The 19,896-nt window shown below is 49.5% G+C and overlaps 8 protein-coding genes across 8 annotated transcripts; 3 read left to right on the top strand and 5 right to left on the bottom strand.

Moving 5' to 3' along the window:
- On the top strand, positions 1-921 carry N7473_000126 (golgi SNAP receptor complex member 2 family protein; the record flags this gene model as incomplete). The annotated part of the gene is made up of 4 exons (XM_057146066.1): positions 1-3; positions 59-158; positions 229-410; positions 481-921. The coding sequence occupies 4 exons, from the start codon at positions 1-3 to the stop codon at positions 919-921; spliced, it is 726 nt and encodes a 241-aa protein (XP_057013952.1).
- Positions 922-1,309: 388 nt separating this feature from the next.
- N7473_000125 (malate dehydrogenase) lies at positions 1,310-2,773 on the top strand (the record flags this gene model as incomplete). The annotated part of the gene is made up of 4 exons (XM_057146065.1): positions 1,310-1,528; positions 1,640-1,757; positions 1,865-2,109; positions 2,180-2,773. 4 exons carry the CDS (start codon positions 1,310-1,312, stop codon positions 2,771-2,773), a joined length of 1,176 nt encoding a protein of 391 aa, XP_057013951.1.
- A 691-nt stretch (positions 2,774-3,464) lies between these two features.
- N7473_000124 (uncharacterized protein) lies at positions 3,465-4,491 on the bottom strand (the record flags this gene model as incomplete). The annotated part of the gene is made up of 3 exons (XM_057146064.1): positions 3,465-3,623; positions 3,703-3,788; positions 4,191-4,491. 3 exons carry the CDS (start codon positions 4,489-4,491, stop codon positions 3,465-3,467), a joined length of 546 nt encoding a protein of 181 aa, XP_057013950.1.
- A 77-nt stretch (positions 4,492-4,568) lies between these two features.
- Positions 4,569-6,440, bottom strand: N7473_000123 (uncharacterized protein; the record flags this gene model as incomplete). The annotated part of the gene is made up of 2 exons (XM_057146063.1): positions 4,569-5,623; positions 5,696-6,440. 2 exons carry the CDS (start codon positions 6,438-6,440, stop codon positions 4,569-4,571), a joined length of 1,800 nt encoding a protein of 599 aa, XP_057013949.1.
- A 1,378-nt stretch (positions 6,441-7,818) lies between these two features.
- Positions 7,819-9,867, bottom strand: N7473_000122 (putative alpha-L-rhamnosidase A; the record flags this gene model as incomplete). Its single annotated transcript, XM_057146062.1, has 2 exons — positions 7,819-8,694; positions 8,764-9,867. The coding sequence occupies 2 exons, from the start codon at positions 9,865-9,867 to the stop codon at positions 7,819-7,821; spliced, it is 1,980 nt and encodes a 659-aa protein (XP_057013948.1).
- A 1,999-nt stretch (positions 9,868-11,866) lies between these two features.
- On the top strand, positions 11,867-14,073 carry N7473_000121 (IQ calmodulin-binding motif protein; the record flags this gene model as incomplete). Its single annotated transcript, XM_057146061.1, has 6 exons — positions 11,867-12,130; positions 12,206-12,511; positions 12,562-13,075; positions 13,137-13,268; positions 13,346-13,738; positions 13,799-14,073. The coding sequence occupies 6 exons, from the start codon at positions 11,867-11,869 to the stop codon at positions 14,071-14,073; spliced, it is 1,884 nt and encodes a 627-aa protein (XP_057013947.1).
- A 147-nt stretch (positions 14,074-14,220) lies between these two features.
- Positions 14,221-15,928, bottom strand: N7473_000120 (major facilitator superfamily domain-containing protein; the record flags this gene model as incomplete). Its single annotated transcript, XM_057146060.1, has 4 exons — positions 14,221-14,853; positions 14,943-15,484; positions 15,541-15,649; positions 15,719-15,928. The coding sequence occupies 4 exons, from the start codon at positions 15,926-15,928 to the stop codon at positions 14,221-14,223; spliced, it is 1,494 nt and encodes a 497-aa protein (XP_057013946.1).
- Positions 15,929-17,241: 1,313 nt separating this feature from the next.
- On the bottom strand, positions 17,242-17,502 carry N7473_000119 (uncharacterized protein; the record flags this gene model as incomplete). Its single annotated transcript, XM_057146059.1, has 2 exons — positions 17,242-17,363; positions 17,424-17,502. The coding sequence occupies 2 exons, from the start codon at positions 17,500-17,502 to the stop codon at positions 17,242-17,244; spliced, it is 201 nt and encodes a 66-aa protein (XP_057013945.1).
- Positions 17,503-19,896: the final 2,394 nt, after the last annotated feature.

The following is a 19,896-nucleotide window of genomic DNA, read 5'->3' as shown; positions in this document are numbered from 1 at the left end:
ATGGTATGTCTCCATCCCCTCATACAAATTCCTTGAGAATACTTGCTGATTTGAGTAGAACTCCCTCTTCAATTCCGCCCTGAAGCAGTCCTCTGCTGTCCGCCGAGATCTGGATTTATTCTCCCAGTCGCCCGCTACCTCTTCGCCCGCTCTACAAGGTAGGTTTGTTCAACCAGGAACCTTTGTCCTTGCGCAGCCAATTCTCATACTCTTTCTTTCTTACTCCAGGCCAGATCGCTGCCTCTCTCTCCTCACTATCTCGTACCGTCGATGATTACTCGGCTCTCTCGAAAAAGGAGTTGATCCCAGAGAAACAGCAAAAGGCATTTGACCGAGTCAAGAACTTCCGCACCGAACTGGCCGACTACCGGGCCCAGTTTGATCGTCTACGCAAAGAACGAGAGGAAGCGGTATGCGCCAACTATTATCGACTTCGAGTCCCCCTTCTGTGATTGGTATCCACTGACTCTGTGCTTATAGCAATCCGTCACCAACCGCAATGAACTCCTCGGTCGCCGTCCCCACCACGCCGCCACCCCCGAGAATCCCTATGCCCAATCCTCTCTTCCCACATCCTCGGCCTTCGCACCTTCCTCCTCAGGTCTAAGCTTCGGCGCCGGTCCTAGCAATCATACTCGTGAAACGCAGGCGCTGCGCGAACAATCGTTCTTCGCGAATACACACACCCAGCTAGACGACTTTCTCGATCGGGGTCGTGCGGTGCTGGCGGACCTCGGTCAACAACGGGAGGTGTTGAAGGGGACGCAGCGTCGACTGTATAGTGTGGCTAATACGTTGGGGGTTAGTGGGGATACGATTCGCATGGTGGAACGGCGGGCTCGTCAGGATAAGTGGATTTTCTGGGGTGGAGTGGTGATTTTCTTCTTGTTTTGCTGGGCTGTGTTGCATTTCTTGCGATGAGCAGGGAAAATGTGCTGGAGAGATGATTTCTGTGTAATTTTCTTTCTTCCTTTTTCTGGGTTGGGATTCGGATTGACTTTGTTTTCATCAGCGATGGCGTCTGTTTGATAACCTTTTTTATTGATGGTTACTTGTTTTCTTCGTTGAGTTTGGGGTTCTTGTTGGGGTAATTCGATGCGACTGGACCCTCGGTAGAATAGCTTGGGGGGAGTCAGTACAGTAGTTGGATAAAAAGTGTAAGTAGTATACTCGACGAGGTAGGAAGTATACGAAAATATAACGGCTGGGGACCACGAGAATCGACGATAATCATCACTGCATTCAGGCTATTCAGCACATGCTTGTTTAAGTTCCTTCGGTGTGCCCTTGAGCTTCTGTTAATAACCAAATGGGCCGAGCATCGGGAGGTCGGCAGCCCCAAAGTGGATCCGTTTTCCCGTCCGCTTTTCCTCTTTCCTTTCCACTTTCCAACCTTCCGCTTTCTTCCCTCTTCCTCCTCTTCCCCCAATCCATCACTCCTCTAAAAAACAAGGCATTCATCATGTTCGCCGCTCGCCAGTCCTTCAACCTCTTCCAGAAGCGTGCCTTCTCGGCCTCCGCTAGCCAGGTATGTCAATTCCTCTTCCATTGTCCACTCCCCTTCATCTGTCACTCTCGCTCTTCCTGATTCTTCCGACCACATTGCGTGCTAGCGCTAACCTTCCCTCTTCCATCACAGGCCTCCAAGGTCGCTGTCCTCGGTGCTGCCGGTGGCATTGGCCAGCCTCTCTCTCTCCTGCTGAAGCTCAACCCCCGTGTTTCTGAGCTCGCTCTCTACGATATCCGTGGTGGACCCGGTATGTCACAGGAACTTGTCCTCTTCCGCTCTTCCGCAACCAGTTTCAATTGCGATTCTGCGCCGTCGCACTTTTGAATTGGACCCGCTGACTTAATGCGATGACAGGTGTCGCTGCCGATCTGAGCCACATCAACACCAACAGCACCGTCACTGGCTACAACCCCGATGCCGCTGGTCTGCGCGACTGCCTCAAGGACTCTGAGATCATTCTCATCCCCGCTGGTGTCCCCCGCAAGCCCGGCATGACCCGTGATGACCTGTTCAACACCAACGCTTCCATCGTCCGCGACCTCGCCAAGGCCGCTGCCGACGCTGCCCCCAAGGCTCACGTCCTGGTCATTGCCAACCCCGTATGTTCCTACAATTCGCAATCTGCATCTATGACTTCCTTTTTTACTGAAAATTCCTCCTTCCTACCAGGTCAACTCCACCGTCCCCATCGTCTCCGAGGTCTACAAGAGCAAGGGTGTCTACGACCCCAAGCGCCTGTTCGGTGTCACCACCCTCGATGTCGTCCGTGCCTCCCGCTTCATCTCCCAGGTCCAGAAGACCGACCCCGCTGGTGAGAAGGTCCCCGTTGTCGGTGGCCACTCCGGTGTGACCATCGTCCCCCTGCTGTCGCAGTCCAACCACGCCTCCATCTCTGGTGAGACCCGCGACGCTCTCGTCAACCGCATTCAGTTCGGTGGTGATGAGGTCGTCAAGGCCAAGGACGGTGCTGGCTCTGCCACTCTCTCCATGGCCATGGCCGGTGCTCGCTTCGCCGAGTCCCTCCTCCGCGCCGCCCAGGGCGAGAAGGGTGTCATTGAGCCCACCTTTGTCGACTCTCCCCTGTACAAGGACCAGGGCATTGACTTCTTCGCTTCCCGCGTTGAGCTCGGCCCCAACGGTGTTGAGCAGATCCACCCCGTTGGCCAGGTCAACGAGTACGAGCAGAAGCTCCTCGATGCCTGCCTGGTTGACCTGAAGAAGAACATCCAGAAGGGTGTTGACTTTGTCAAGGCCAACCCTTAAATAATTCCACCCTTGTATAACTATCCCCCCTGATGACTACTCGTTCCTGTGGTCCCGTCCCGGTTCGGTCCGCGGGAACCACGGAATTTGTACTTTTAGACTGATATGAATGCCATAATCAATATCGGTCTAATCCGCCGTGAATTTGGGTTTGAAAGTAGTTGTAAAATAACCTCGTAGCTCAAGACGTTTCAACGACTGATGTTCCCGGAAACCAGTGAATTTACAGTAACACTCAGCATGACTACTCCCGCATTTCGATCAAAGTAGATTCGATTCGATATAATGTGTGTCCTGCAACAAGTCCACCATCTCGAGTAGACATTAAAAAAGACCGAGAAGCAATGAACAAGAAGGGAAAAAATTTGGTAGACAATCTCAAATATTTCTCCAGAATGCATATCGTTACCGCGGACTTGGATCTGTCCTCTTCCCATTCCTAGTTCCAGTTCCAGTCTCGCCTTATTTCTCCCATCTCCAGTATTCCTGGTCCCTGGTCCCTGCGGTGTGTACCAAACTCCAAAGTCAGAATGGGAATAGAAACAGAGGCATGGTCAAAAGAAAACAATTAACAACGAAGAAAGGAGGTAAAAGAAATGGAAAAAAAACGGGGACAAGAAAGGGAATGAAAGAAATGTCATGGCTAAAATTGGGCTTCAAATTGAAATGCTCGCTCGCTTCGCTCGCTTGGTTAGGTGTAACTACGCATCGCATCTAGATATCCCGTTCCACCACGCAGATCCTGATCGAATGTCTCTGCTACCTCAAGGACACGCTTGATATGTTCCATCGAGAGAGGGGAACGTTCGTTAACGGCGAGGGCTTGGGCGGTGCGGACAGAGTTTTTGATCTATTGTGAGAAGGAGGATGTTAGACTAACGCTTCAAAGATATACATGTTGGTGCTGTGGTTGCAGGACTCAAACTCACCTGACGACCGTTCAATGTATGCCGAGAGAGTAAATCGTAATCCGTTTCCGTAAAAGTAGCCGTCTTAACGCCCTCGATGGCACGTACTCGTTCAAGGAACATCTTCCAGATACTCCGTTTCGCCTTGGCGTTGAGATCCCCATAGCGCAACGCAACGTGAATACGCGATTGAAACGCATCGTCAAAAGTTTCAACCCGATTCGTAGTTAAGAAGAGAATACCCTGGAAATACTCCAACAATCGCAGGAAAATGCTGACCAGCGCGTTGCGGTGGATATCGTGGATCGTGCGCTTTTCCAGGAAGATATCTGCTTCGTCGAGGAGGAGGACTGCGCCCCAGGAGTGTGCGATGTCGAGGATCTTGTTCAGTTCTGCTTCTAGCGTGCGTGAGTCTGTGCCTAGTTCGCCTGCGCTGACCATGTACAGTGGTCGGCGGAGGAGTTCGGCGATTCCTTCGGCCGTGAGGGTTTTGCCTGTTCCGGGTGGACCGTGGAGGACGGCGACGAGGCCTTTGCCTTTGCCTTGGATTACGTCGTCGATGTTTTCGGCTGCGTGGAAGGTGTGCGATTCGACGAGGGCTTTGACGATGGATTTTTGGTTACTGGCGAGAACGAGTGAGTCGAAGGCGTCGGCGTCCCATTCGATGTCGCTGATGCCTGAGATGGTGAATTCCAGCCAGAGCTTTTCGCTGAAGGCGAAGCCTAGGACGACGGGGCTGGCGACAAGGAGTTCTTCTTCTGTGAACTCGCGCTCCTTGTTGCCGGCGGCGTCGCCTTCGATGCGATCCATTTTCTCTTTGTGGATCTCGTTGCCGTTCTCGTCGACTTCTACCTCGACGACGCGGGGTATTCCGTCCTCGTCTTCGATTACCTTGTAGACCGTTCGGGGGTATCAGATGAGCAGCCTCGATCAGAGTCGGACTCGGATCCGCCACAGCAGCATCCATCGCTACCGTCGTCTTCGAGATCGCTGAGACCAGCCTCGGAGCCGTCGAGCAAGTCGGGATCTTTGGGCCGCACCGTGCTGATGGGGTAATTGGGATTGATACGTCGGTGGATGGCTGGATCGATCATGACTCGTCCGTTAATGTTGACTTTGATCACGAACGAGCGCTTCTTCTTGTAAAAGGCCATTCCCTTGTGGAAGCGGTAGTTCATACCCCGCAGGGAGACGAACCGCTTGCCCCGCTCGACGAGTCGTGCTCGTAGAGCTTCGGCATCGCGGTGGTACTGCAGAGGGTAGCAGGCCAGACTGGTGATCTTGCGAGCTCCCTTGAAAGCATCCACGTCGGCGGACATGGTGCCAAATCCAAAGTCCTTCCCATCGTACTCGAGGTACCGGCCTTCCACGCTGTACCATTGTCCCCGCATAAACGAGGACTCTTTCATGGCGTATTCGATTTTAAAGGCGCGAGGCTCGTCCGAGTTTCCATATGTCGGGGTGTAAGCGATGGTGTTGGGCTTGAACAACGCCCACAGCAGGTCAAAGGTGATGGTGTTAGCCTCGAGAAGAGGGTAGAGGGTCTTCTTGATGTCGGCGTAGTCGGTGTCCAGATACTTAATCAGGACTTTCAAGTGAGCAGCTTTGGCTGCAGCGATTTTCCGCGCCTTCTTCTTCTTCTCGTTGCGGGATTGCCGCTTGAGCTCCTTCATATACTGCCGGGTCTCCTCGAGGTAGAGGAAGAGCATGTTCGGATCGACGACGGCGGGCTCCTGCACCAGACTGACGCCCTTGACCCCGTCCATGACCTTGCCCAGGGCATCGCGGAGGTGCTTGCTCTTGATGTCGACCACCGTCTCTAGGTACTTGTTTTCCCAGTTGAACTTGCGGCGTACCGTGAAGATATACTGGTCCCAGCCGTCGGCGTCGGGGTCATCGACTGTTTCGGTGAGTTTGTAATTGTGGATGGTGCTGTCCCAGACTGGTGTACACATGTATGGTTAGTAAAGATGGATAAGATAGGAGAATAAGAGCGAATCGAACTGAAACTCACGTTGATCAACCCGTTTAAAGGCCACTTTAGATGCAGGCTTCTTCTTTCGCGATTTCTTGTCCCGTCGACCATCGCCTAGCGGGTCCAAACCGCCCAAGCTGTCGTTGGCCTGATCGCGCAGACGCTTGCCTCGTTTCTGCTGCAGCTTCAGGCGCGCGACCAGCTTTCGTAGGGCCTTTTCATCCACCGCCGAGTCCCCCTCATCATCCGACTCGCTCGATTTTGAATCCGAGTCACTGCTCGACTCGGACTCGGAGTCGGGCTGTGCAGCCTTGCGAGACTTGGTCTTTCTTTTCTTCTTGTTCTTCTTCTTATCCCGCTGGGCCCGCTTGGCTCGTGCCTTGGCGCGGAGTCGCTGACGCTTGCGATGGCCCGCGTCTGACTCCGTGTCCGCCGAGTCGGAATCGGCCTCTTCTGAATCCGAGGCTGAATTGGCTGCAGAGTCAGAGTCGGATGAAGACGAGGAAGAGGATGAACTGGATTCGGATGAGGAAGATTCGGCCGCCTCGTGGTGCTGCTTCTTCTTCTTGGATTTTCTCTTCTTCTTTTTCTTATGACCATCATTCTTGGGATCTGGGTGTTTTTTGCACACCGCGGCTACTTTGGGGGCATTCTCGGCGGAGGCGGTGGTGGTGGCCGCATCTTTTACGGACACGTCGGGAGCTTGTTGGGCCCCGTTGATGTTGTCCGAGGAGGGATCCACCTCATGCTTCGTCTCGCCCACTTCGGTGGTTGGTTCAGCCATCGCGGGGAGAAGAGGGGGAAGCTTTCGGGAAGCTCCAGTGGGGAATGTGGAGTAATAGTGGGAATCAGAATAGAAGACTTGAATCAACTAGGAAACAGGACCAGGAGGAATTCAAATGAGGTTGACTTTTCGATAAATGAACTAGGTAACTTGAAGAGGAGGTGGGAGAGGAAGAGAGAAAGGAGGGTTGGAGATGGGGGGAAAGAGGAGACGAAAAGAAGAAAAACAAAAGTAAAAACACGAGTCAGAAAGAAAGGCGCAGTGGGTGAGACTGGGACTTTAAGCAAAACAGAAGAAAAGACTAGGATATCCTCAATCCAGGACTGTACGATCTCAACCTCTCAACCTCTCAGCGAGAAGCTGCAGCCGCCTGCAGGCTGCAGCTCCCAAGATGAGGGCCTCCAGTGCCAATCAGAAATCCCCACGCAAGTGAGGCGATGTGTTGGTCCTATTAGCTGAAGACTTCATTCAACTTGGCCCATACTGGAGCCCGAGACTGAACAGCCCTTCATGGAAAAGGACAAAGCTCTGGGCTGGACGAGGCTGACCTGGTCTCTTTCACTCCTTATTCGTCCACTTCCCCACTGCGGCTCCGCCGTGTTTGCTGATCTGTTGGTTACACCGACTTGTTCTGGATGAGGTAACTCAACGGGGAAGATAGATGCCTAGAATGATGGAATAGGATGACGATGATAAGCGTGGGAGTCTTGATATGATATTTGAGAGCCTCTATCCTGTGACTATTGACTGTGGCTAAATATCGTCATTTGTATGCTGGTGTCTACCCCACAATTTGCATCTATGGAGTACATCTGCTATCATCATGTACGAGCTATCAGGATACACTATGAATCTGTGTACTACATACGTATTCTGCCTACATGGACATGGTTTTCTTCCAGATGGGACATCCGTAGCTTCTATTTCTCCCGAAAGCTCCTTCTCCGACCAGGTAAACGGGGTCCGTTGTCAGGGGAGAAAAAGCAAAGGCCCAAAACAAGGCTGATTGAATTAATTTTCCGTGGCGTGTCAAGCGAACCACGTTGTTTGTTGGCTGGTCACTAGCCCAGGATCAGACATGAAGAATGGAGAGACTCGAATTAACTCTTGACTATCTTGATGCATCATGTGGCGGTCAACGGTGAGATGGAGTCATGTGAGCCGATGTTCCCCCCTGCCAGATTCCTCGCGTGTCTTGTTTCTTTTTTGTCTTTCTTTCCTTCTTCTCTGCATCCTTCCAAGTGCACATTATTATCTGCCCTGACTTAAACCATCAGAGACATATCTGCCACAGTCCGATGAACGCTCAATCAGAGCAGAAATCATCTCACACATGCATCAAAAACAGACCTTCTAGAGCAGCCATCCACAACATCTACTATTGACCCGCTCTCTCCAGCTTCCAGCTTCCCCCAGACAGTCCCCGGGCGACATTGTTTACCAGTGGCACACGCTGACCCGTCCTCGATACCAGAGTCCCCCGTGTCCCCGGCAAAACCACATCACCCCGCGTAGAGGAAGGAGTCTGAAAGGAGAATGTCTCATACTTCCCATTCTTCCCCTGGAACTGCACTGCAAATTGCCCACGGGAGGTCGACAGGCCAGCATCAATGGTGCTGAGATTACCCGGTTGAGGCGCAATGCGCCATTCCGCTCCTCCCGGCCCCGTGAGCTGAATACCCGCTGCATACATGCTCAGCGCCGAGGTTGGCCCCGTCGACCACCCGTGGGCATGCGAGATACGTGCATCATTGCTGTACGGTGCATAATGTAATCTCCCGTCCGTGGAATACCCTTCAATGAAAGATGATTGTGTCATGCGGGGATCTTGAAGCATGAACCCCCATTGTAGCCGGATGAGATCGAGTGCTGCCTTAGGTTGGGAGGCAAGATAGTGTGCTTGGAGTTCGAATCCGCCGATGAAGGGAGAGATGGTTGTGCCGGCTTCGGGAGCGGGGGCGCCATAGGGACCCCAGCGGGATTGGAGGGCTTGGGAGATGGCGATGCTTTGGGTCGTGGAGGTGGTTAGGTTGGCTTTGATTGCCCAGGAATTGCCATCCTGCGGGTGCAAGGTGGTGGTCTCATTGTCGCGATACAGGGATGCCTGGTCATCCCAGAGAAGGTTGTTGGCTGCTGTTTTGATGCGAGCGGCGATTTGGTTCCATTTGGTTGCCGTGGAGGTATGATTGAGTTGCTGAGCGAGACTCTGGGCATCCTGGAGCACGAAATAGAGGATGGCATTTGCCTCGATGTTCTGGAAGATGGTAAGTGATGGTTTCACAGGATGGCCGAGTATCAGAAAATGAATGGACGATCGACTTACATGACCTCCCATTCCAAAGCGCAGCCAGTCCGCACTCGCAGTGATGTTGGCCAGACCAGTACCGTCAACACTGGACAGGGCCCACTCGACACCTCGCACATACTGATCCCAGTATTTAGCTAACCAGGTCTGATCGCCCGAGAAGCGATACAGATACGACATGCCAATGAGGCTGTGCAGATGGTAGGTATAGCTCTCGACATCGTAGAACGGCTTCCCTGCGTATGGAAGCCGGCCATTGGACTGTTGAAGTGCGAACAACGACTCGAGTGCCATGCGGATGCTGTACAAATCCCCAGTGCTAACGGCAATGCTCTCGAGAGCGATGGACATATCACCAGGCCACACTAGGCGATCCCGCTTCGCTCCGTCGGTGATGGTACTGCTACCATTCGTGATTGTATAATTATTCCACCAGGTAACAGTCTGCGGGAGTGTGATATTATCTCCTGAGCCGATACTGCCCAGATGAACCAACGCATTCCCCGATGTTGGATTGATCGTACAGAGCTGATTCGTGTACGCGCCAGCATACCAGATCTTATTGATAAGTTCGTCATCCGAGTGGAACCATCCAGTGTAAGCCCGGAGATCTTGCTTCGGGGCAGCTAAAAACTGAACATGGAGCGAATGGAGTGACACACTCGCAGTCGTGTTGCTCACGATAGTGAGGTAGCGGAATGCACCGCGCTGATACTTCTCCTCGGGCGTATACTTCCCAGCCCCCTGACCGATGGCGAACCAAAGCGGAGCATCCAGGCCTGCGTCAGCGGTGGCATCACTGGCATCACTGCTGATATACAGACTAGACTCGGAGAATGTCACGCCCAGAAAGGCCGAGGAAGAAGACGAAGATCCCACTTCGAGGGAGACTAGGCCGGCTACGTTCTTCCCAAAGTCGTACGTGACAGATGAAATACCGTTGAAAGTGGTGGACCCGCCGGAGGGCCGTGTCAGGGCTTTGGCATTTGTGACTGAGCCATTGATTTGGTGAACGCCGACGGGAATTAGATCACGAGAGGATGGAGCTAGGATATACTGCTCGTAGGGTATACGAGCTGCGCACGCCAGCGGTGCTAGTAGCAAAGGCGCTAACAAATGCATGACGGGACTAGGGAATCGACTAATCTCACTGAAAATAGAAGTCAAAGATGCCGCTAGGATGTGCAAACTGGATTTTGCAGAGTATTAAATGCATTTCTGGCGACCGAGACCGAGGCATTCGTACATCCTGAATTCTTCTCCGCAAAGGCAAGGCCGTCCTTTGAATCACCCCGCGAGGATTCACCCATGTCTCTCGGGCTCCATTAACCCGGAATAGAAAGGATTGTACAAAACTGCAGACATCCCGCTGATTAATGAGTGATATCTGGCCAGAGACTTCGGGTGATCAACACTCCGATGACGCTTTGATTGGAGAAGACCGGTTATGCAAATGTGGGAAGTGGGGGAATATCATGCAGATGCCCCATATTTCCCCGCCTTTGAAACATCCAGACCCCCTGTTTGGTAGAGGTTGTGTTTCCCCGTAGAAAGTCCGGTTGGGCAGGTTGGTGATTTTTCTGTGGCGGATGGTAGTCTGGAAGGTTGTGGCTATGTCCGACGATGATTTGATATAGAGTTTGCCGTTGTGGGATATGCTGGCCCTGAAGCTGAATGGTCATTTATAGGTCTGAAACTCCAAGTAGCTCACTACCATGAAAACCTATCTGTGCGATACTGGTAAGAAGTGAGACCAAGTCGGTGTCAAAAGAATTCCACTGTAGAGTCAAAGTTCGCATTAAAGAGTATTTTAGAGGCGACTCAAGCCTTATGGTATCTGGTAACCAAGTCATCGCTCGGGCATGCTGGCCTGGATAGAGAGGGCGGAAACCTGACCAGCTATGTAATCGCTGAGATGTGTTTCTAGCTATTCGGCAACGGTTATGCACGTCGTGTTTGAGGCCTCGTCCCAGAAAGTCATTAGATATACAGAACCGACGTGGAGTAAAGCAAATTTCAGGTCCTAAAAATTCCATGCAGGGACATTCTAGGGCACCGTGTATTGCCAACTTATTATGCTCTGACCACAGTCCCACTCCGTCAAAACGGATGGCACTACTACTCCTTCCGCATCATCCAACGCGACAAAACCTCGCCATAGATCCTGTCAAAGCCTGTTCCTGAGCCAAATAAGCCTCGCTAAGCTTTACGGCCCCGCTCTTATACGTCATAGTTTAGCCCTGTTCAGCCCTGTTCCAAGATCTGAGGCGTTTTAATGACACAATAATCATAGAACTAGCCTGTATACCCTTGCTTGATTACTGCAAAATGAGGCAAATCTTACAGGGCGCCCAAGTACTCTAGTCTAAGTGATATTGCTATGGGATTCGCGTTGACTTCGGCTTCGATTACACTGGCAAGCTAGAGGGAGAAAACTTGAAAAGGACACTGAGTGGAAGTGGCAAAGTTTTTGCAACAAAGATCTTAATCTGAGCGCGCTGACAATAGTTGTGATTGTTCCTTTCAGATCATGTGGGTCCATGACGACAGACAAGGGCAGGGTAGCGTACTAAGACTCGAAGTTGAGCAGATGAGGGCCATGATGGCCATAGTGATTATAGCACACGAAAACAATTCGTCCTAGAGGGAATTTCACGAAGTCTGATACTAAGCAGTACTATAATGATTAGGCCAGTGTCATTTGGTGGCTTCAGCGGCATAAAACGTGATTGTACCCGGCGCCGTGCTTTATTTAGACTTGCGTTGCTCGGGCGGTTCGATGACGTCGAGGCCCGTTGAGCCGGGACAAACCACATGGTACTTTAGGCATCCGCATTTGATGCTCATCCTGAACCAGTCAACTTTGCGAATTAATTAACGGCCGTAGCGCTCAAGTATATTTGTGCACAAGTCATAAACCCCACTTTTAGCTCCGCATTAGTAGCCCTATACGTCACTAGGGCTCGTCCGCAATAATGCTAGCATTAGATCATCTCGAGACTGCACTGCCAAACTACTATTTGTCCAAGCTATATCCATGAGACGGCTACTGATTGATTTCAGCTATCGGACTTACACCACTATCATAATCGCTTTACTTTGAAGTCGACCATACCTCATCATGATCACGGACAGGGTCTATAATTGGTGCAAACAGTCGGATACTGTCACTTCTGAACTGGCAAAAGATCCATCACAATGCCCGTGGAAAATTTTCAAAGATCTTTATGAGACCCACGATCATACTCCCCATCCCAAAAGATCCGTCGACTGTGTAAGCGCATCATCGGATGAATTGTCGTCTACACAGGAAAAAGATCAATTACAGAAAGCGCTTTCTTGCGGAAACTGGGGATCATCAGTGCCTAGCGAATTATTCCTGCAGGTGAGAATGAATCAGCCACCACCGATGCCGAAAATTCAACTTGAGCGAAGAATGGGCTGATCGGTCATAATATAGGTTTACCATGGCGCAATTGGCTCCTTGGAAAAGGGTCCATCCTCTGGAGTTGTTTCGCCTCCTTTACTAGGAAGCACTGGTGTTGTCCCCTTGACTATAGTTGCGCCTTTACCAGATCTTTGTCGACATCTTGCAAATTGTATCGCGCGAGCCAAACATGAAGTCTTCCTCGGCACAAACTTTTGGGTTCATTCGGACGCGTCGACCCTGGTTACCAATGCTATCCGAGAATTGTCCAAGAGAGCTGGACAGCGTGGTGAGAAAATTGTTATGAAGATGGTCTATGATAGGGGCAATCCAAGACAGGTTCGTTTATATCTTGTGGGTGGCCAGAATCCATACTCATAACCACACAGGCATGGGAAAACCGACTGAGAGTCCCAGAAGATCAATATTCGGTGGGGAAAGTCCGATTACCTGCCGCGGAGGAGATCCCCCACGTTGATCTACAAGTTATCAACTTTCACCGACCGATCTTTGGCACATTTCATGCCAAGTTTTCCGTCATTGACCGACGCATAGCTCTATTACAGAGCAGCAATATCCAAGACAATGATAATTTGGAAATGCTCTCTCATATCGAAGGACCAATCGTTGATTCGTTCTACGACGCAGCTCTCTTGTCATGGGGAAAGCCTCTGGATCCTCCTTTGCCGCTTCTGAACTCTCCTGCTATACATGCTCCAATCCCCTGCCATGAAGCTAGAAGTCCTGACCTGTCCTTGGCCAATGGAACTGAAATTTTTCCAGAACACTCAACAAGTTCGTCATACTATGATGTGAGCCTGGCGCAGGAGGCAAAACGTGTGAATAGTGGTGTTTATCTCAGGGGTGAAGAATCACCGACACAAGCGGTCACTCGCTATTTGAGTATGTGATTGAAATTTCATCTCCAAAAATCCCAACTGGATCCCTGCTAACGGAAGAATAGATACTACAATCCAGCCTGATACAACCGGGGATGCACCAAAAAGCGACCAAGAGGACAGAATGACACCCTACACAGTATTGCCCAGCCATGACCCAGTGCCCATGGCTTTGGTAAACAGAGAACCATATGGAGGTGAGTGAAGGAAGTTTTTCTATCCCTGTCTGCCCAAATTTTCCGCATTCTGGACCATTTACTGAATGTCTCCAAAGCTCCAAACCACAATAGCATCGATACTCCCCAGAACGGTGCCTGGTTATCCGCAATTAATCATGCGCAAAAATCTATCTTCATTCAAACACCCAACATGAATGCCGAGCCGTTGCTCGAGCCCCTTCTGAATGCTGTCCGCCGCGGCATCATTGTCACATGCTATTTGTGCTTGGGCTATAATGACGCAGGAGAGCTATTGCCTTTCCAGAATGGTACAAATGAAATGATCGCGAACAGGTTATACAATTCTCTTAATTCTGAAAAGGAAAAAGAGCGACTCCGCATATTCTACTATGTTGGCAAAGACCAAACAAGACCGATTCATAACTCGTTCAAAAAGCGAAGCTGCCACATTAAGTTGATGATAGTTGACGAGCAGATTGCTATACAAGGTGTGTACAAAGAATGATCTCTCTCTACCTGAACCGTTGTTGATAAAGCCTCTTTCCCAGGAAATGGAAACCTCGATACACAGTCTTTCTTTCACAGTCAAGAGATCAATGTTTTGATTGACTCGGCCTTGATTTGCAAGGAATGGCTTGGAATCCTTGACCGAAACCAGAATACTGCCAAGTACGGTGCTACCAGCATCGAGGATGGCTGCTGGCATGACCCTGATACGGGTGAAATTCCACCAGGGTCTATTGGTACTGATCCTGGAAGGCTCAGCTGGGCACGTGGCGTTATTGGTGCGGTAAAGAGGGTAAGAGGAGTCGGAGGTTTTTAAGATCCAGGTCCCGGTTAATCTTAGTACCACCTATCATTCATCGATGGAGGCCCCTGTAAGCAATGATCTGTGTTACTGCATATTTGCACATGAGCTGCCTCAGAGAACATGTTCATCGATATCGCGATAATGGACAAAGCGGGAGTCTCAATATACATATCGGAAGCTTTGGTTTTCTTTGTCCGTAAGACCTCCCCAAGCTGCCTCGTCGCTGATTGGGTCTTCACCACCATTTGAGTTTTGAAGGCGTTCTCGGCGTCTGTTCTCTTTGATATAGTAGGCGAATAGAACAACTGCTAAGACGGCTGCAGCTGCTTGAGTTGCAAGCACTGATATTTTCGCCGGTCTGTACTCGGGTGCGTCTCGATCCTGAAAGGTTTGTGGTCCGATAATGTTACCCACACAGAAAAACCCAGCGACCGCTGCACTTGCGAATGCACGCTTGGTGTACCCTGCACAGTTGGCTGCTACCCAATGATAGATAACCGGTAAAGGTGCCACAATCGCGTTGACCAAGTATATCCCAGCTAGAACACCGGCTCGATTGTCCTTGGGAAGGAAGGACATAAGCCCACCACCAATGATTCCAGGAATACTGCAAACGAAAACCCACGCCCATCGATTCGAGGCCTTACGAATACCGATACCGACAAGCAGTGTGAAGGAAATGCTTACAATACCAGATGGGGCATTGAGAAGGGCAGAGACTGGGCCACCGAAGCCAAAGCCTGCTATGAGGGTTGATGAATATGCAATGACCACCCCACTGGAAACGGCTTGCTGTAACAGCAGGGACGCTTGTTAGCTTTTTGTATCGTGATGGTATTTGTAATAGGAGGCAAGATATGGCATTGGAATGAATAACGTACCAAAGCAACCATCAAGCAGAATAGCCAGACTTGGACGTCTAAGACTGCTTCGAGAATTTGCCTAAAGTTGAATTTGCTGTTGCGAATACCAGTTTGATTGATCCGGGTGTGTTGCAAAAGTGCCACTTTTTCGTCGTCGGATAGCCACTTGGCCTGCATTGGCGTGTCAGGGAGACAGAAAAGCGTACTGAAGCCGACGAGCACTGTTATCAGTCCCATGACCAGAAACATGATCCGCCAACTAGCGAATTTGCTGTGGACATGTTGGAAACCGAACGATATAACCCCGCCAATGATCTGTGCTACTCCCAGACCCAAGAACCAAAACGTGAATCTTGGTGCTTGCTCAGACTTGGTGTAGTATTGACTGCTGATCAACATGAGCGACGGCCCAACTGTGGCCTCGAATATACCCAGAAATATTCTTGCGACAAGAAGCGTTGTGTAATCCTTGGCTCCAGCGGCAGCGGTAGCGGCAATACCCCAACAGATCACATTGAAACCAAGCCATTTTGCCGGAGGAATCTTTTGAAGGAAATATACTAGATTAATGAGTTGTCAGAATCACTTGAGAGACCGGGACGCACGGGATCCTTACCATTGGGAACTTCTGTGACTAGATACGCAATGAAGAAGGCGCTTGCTGCGTTACTAAAGTCATTTCCTTTGAGTTTGAGATCGGCTTTCATTCCCATAACGCCTGCATACTAGAAGGACAGGAAGTTAGCGTAATTTTCATCTTTTCGTTCCTTTGGTCGGGAAATTATGAATCTCACGTTGTACATAACCTTATCGATGAACTGCAAGAAGTAACAGCAGAACATGAACGGCAGGATCCTCCGATCAACTTTGTGACGAATATCCGCCAGACCCCGTGGTGAGCTCCCAGTATCGCCTTGTTGGTTGAGAAAATTTAAAGCATCATCGGCGGCGGTAATACATGCTACCGGATTTGTATTCGATACTGATTCTTTAGTTTCGGACATGGGTGCGGGTTTGCAGTGCGATGATTCAATAGAACAGAGACATGGGGGCTTAGAAGGAAAAATTGATTATGGAGAATGGCCAAGGGACCCCGGGTAAGCTTGCGATAGACTGAGAATTTGTTGGAACCAAAGGCCAGGAAGAGGGGGTTTTCAAATGAAAGCAATGGAACCCAGCCAAAGCAGAAGCGAGACACGCACCGATGTAACCAATGTCAACTACGCAGGGCCAAGGGAGGCCAAGAATCGCCTTGACAGATTAAAATGTTCTAATATTCTTGATTTGGTGGCATTTATGCATGATCCTAGCCAGGGTCGCACTGGCATGAAAATTGAGTTTGGCACGCCTGACTCGCCTAGTCCACAGTTTACCTCAGTAGAACCTAGCGCAAGCAGGCTCACAATAAATATTCAAGGTAGCAGGCATAGTTCTCCCGCGATTAAATTTATGGAAATTGTCGACGGGACAAGTCGAGAGTTTTCCTGGAAGCCTTTAGTAGAGGATATCCAATGCACTGTTGTGACGAGAGAAGAATACTGCTTATACAGTTGGTCACTACTTAGCAAATCCTAGGCCGTTGGTATAGAGTTATCTAGTTCCTAAACGGTCAATAAATTCGTTAAGTTAACGTCAAACTTGGAACAGCTGATGACTGATCTGATTGACTGGCTTTTTCCACGATCTTCATTGACTACGAACAAACATTCCGACACAGCGCAATGTGAGTATCCGTTGAGGAAAGATCGGCCTAGCCGAGGCTGAAGATGCCAAGAAGTCAGTCCAGCCAGACATGATCCATCTTCCTATAGCTACAGCGCCGACTGCCATGACAATGCATAACGTAAATGGCTAGATGAGTTATCCTCAAAGGTCGGGTATGCCTAGATGTGGTAAGAAGGTTGGTTGAAGAGCTGAGAGCCTACAAAGTGGTGAAATTCCATGATAATACCAGACACTATATTCAAGTCTATACACAATGGTTACTAAACAGCTACCCAAAGGGGCATCAATAACTATTGCGGCGAGAGAAGGTTGAAAATCCCAATTCTTCTAAGTTCGACGTCGAGTACCGCAATATGCATTTCGGCATAATCTTTATCCATTCTCAAGCCCTCTGGAGTGATATACTAGGGAAATGTAGGAAACAAGATTCAACGAGTGTATTAATCCTTTGCAAAGCTTCGTAACCACCTTAGCTTCCACTCAGTAAAGACCGAATATATTCAAACTCTCCTTTCCAGAACCCGTAAAAAAGAGAATAGCAAGTTGCTCCGTAAAAAGTCAGCACAGTTAGGCATGGTTGATGCCATCATTTTCACCACCCTCTCCAGCCACCTCCCCAGCCGGGATGTCCCCAACCACCACCCCAGCCGGGTCCCCAATTATTATTCTGGTTATTGTTCTGATCCTCATCTCCACGTCTCATAATCTCAGGGCCTGAATAACTTAATTAGCCATTGTGAGGCTTAATCGTTAACCGATTAATCTCACACTTACCGGGCGGCATATCAGGTGCTGGAGCAGCAAGAGTTGCCCCTGCAAAACCAACTAAAATTGCCAGATAGTTGAGATGCATGTTGCTCCTGATTCTTTCTGTGGGTGAACTTATAGTCTTCGGTTAATGTAAGAACAAATAGGATGAGTGGGTAAGAGAGAGTCTGACCACACTGGCCTTCAAAGGGTTGATGCGTTTTTATATCTGCGTTTTCCAAAGGTGCTGGCGGATATCAGCTCATTTTATACCCATGGATTTCACTTCTAAAAATGTTTGTAAAGTGGCAAGATTTGCCAAGAAGAATTGAATATTCTCCGATTGCTTTAAAATGACGATCCGTCATACAAGCCAATTCCCATGCCTGGATATGTTCACGGGGAATTGGGGTGTAATTCCGCGAGCTTGCGTCAAAGCGTGCCTCATGTATATAAACCTCACACGTTCATCTCTGCTGATGGTCAGATATTATATTCGTAGGTCACAGCCCTGTCACGCTGTAAGGATTGTTGTGCGCACGTCAACAACCGAGTCCAAAAACTACAAATGAAGGATGGGGATATTCCTGGACGTGATCGATTTATTTTCTGGGTTATGTGTGACAAACATGCCCTCGAAGCTAATTCTATGTGTCCATCTTTCGCAAGAAACAGGTAATGTGTATCGAGGAATTGGCTTAACTGTGTGATAATGATGCTTTGATAATTATAGCCAAAATGGGCGGACGAAGAACATCCAAGGTAGGTTTCATTTGAGTCGCCAAGCGTCAGCATTTCAACTCCAGCTGGACCAGATATAAAAAATCTTAATGCATTAGTACAGAAAACGGAATATCATGACATTCTTACATGGTTTCATGCAGCAAAAGAAGAGACAGAGTTGTCATTGGGGCTCGTTCTATTCAATATCACTCAACGCATCCTCATCTTGAAGCTTTGTCATGATACATTCGGAAGATATATCAGTACAATCCAATGAAAGCCAATCCTGCCCTCCGAAATCGACGACGTCAGGTAGTGAAGGCGTTGAAAAAGGCTTGGTTCAGCTCGGGAGCCGGTCCAGTTGGCTAGGTATGTATCTCTTGACAAAGTTTGTTGGCTAATGAGGCGTTGGGCCCCCACTAGTATATCCATGTTTTTGAGCTTCCATGGGGTTTTCCTGGCAATGCCAGAGAGCTGTCAATGGCGTGACAGAGACCCTATATGAGCATGCGATTGTGAAACTAGAGCTAGATCTGAATTATGTCCTATTATTGAATTAGAAGTTGTTGCATGCTTCACGCAAGATATTCCAAGAGTCGACATGTAGTTGTGTATTACAATGGCCAGATTCTGCGTGGTAGATCTCATGCCCAAAGGAGGAATACATGTCACTTTCTCACGCGTTGAACAATGTAATGTGCGAATTGAATTTCGAGACTCGTAGGTCGCGGCTACCTCATCAGCCTTAAGTTAACATTAAGAGGATGTTGTTCATTTTCAAAAATGTACTTGTTCTAGATGTAAATTTGTCTCAAGGATTGCACTGGAAGGTGATGCTCGGTAGATAATTTTGGGCGAGCACCTCGCTGATGATATCTCTTGTCAGTGATCATGCTCTACTCATCATGTTATCCTTGATGAACTGTGTTAACAAATGGAGATTCTGGGCATTATCGAGAATTGCGTCTTTAAAAATCGGATTGCCAAGACTGACAATCAACCCTGAAACTTTGAAAGAGCCTCGAAGAAACCCCTCAAAAGCACCACTTTTGGGGGGCCAAAAGAGGCGCGACCAATTAGCACCATTTGCGACCGAGCACTGGGCGGGAAATGTGGAGAGTGGCCGGATGATCCTGGCTATCATTATGAATTACCTCACGCCAAATTTATGAGGATTTTGATATCAGCAATATTTCAATGTCGCATCTTTTGTTGTTCTTTTGGGACCACCTACGTGAGTCACGGTAGGTATGTGGTTAAGTAATCAACTGTCCGAGGCAGACTTAACAGAGTATGTACATACCTTGTCAGAACAACAAATGACCCCCGAGCCTCGTTTGGCACCCGATGATCCACATGAAACTCGCGGTGCGTTGAGTTGCAGCGATCATCAACTCAGACTATTACGATGATTGGAGATTTTCACCTCTACTTCTGTGGATATTTCATTATGGATGAACAGACGTCTCCTCTCCCGCACGAAAGACTACTACAACAGCAGCCAAAAAAACACGACTTTTCTGTGTCGCGTCGCTCTCAGCTCAACCGTCGCGATCGTCGGGAGGCCCGTGTTTGTGCCGCCGCCGACTATCATCATACCTGATGGCTTCTGTGTTTCATCATCTGCAATTTTGCGCTGTAGGGAAGTGGAGCCATTATCGGACGGATTCGCGCCCCCGGGCGGCGCTTATGACCCTGTACACTCCCCCAGTAGGCGAAAAGCATCCTGGCTTCTTAATGGAAAACCTGCCCATCTTCAGTCTCTTGAAATAAAAAT

The sequence above is a fragment of the Penicillium subrubescens genome, assembly GCF_028828155.1.
Source record: "Penicillium subrubescens strain IBT 31985 chromosome Unknown utg000001l_segment0_segment0, whole genome shotgun sequence".
NCBI lineage: Eukaryota > Fungi > Ascomycota > Eurotiomycetes > Eurotiales > Aspergillaceae > Penicillium > Penicillium subrubescens.
Note: the sequence above shows the minus strand (reverse complement) of the source record. Positions and strands in the feature narration are given on the sequence as shown.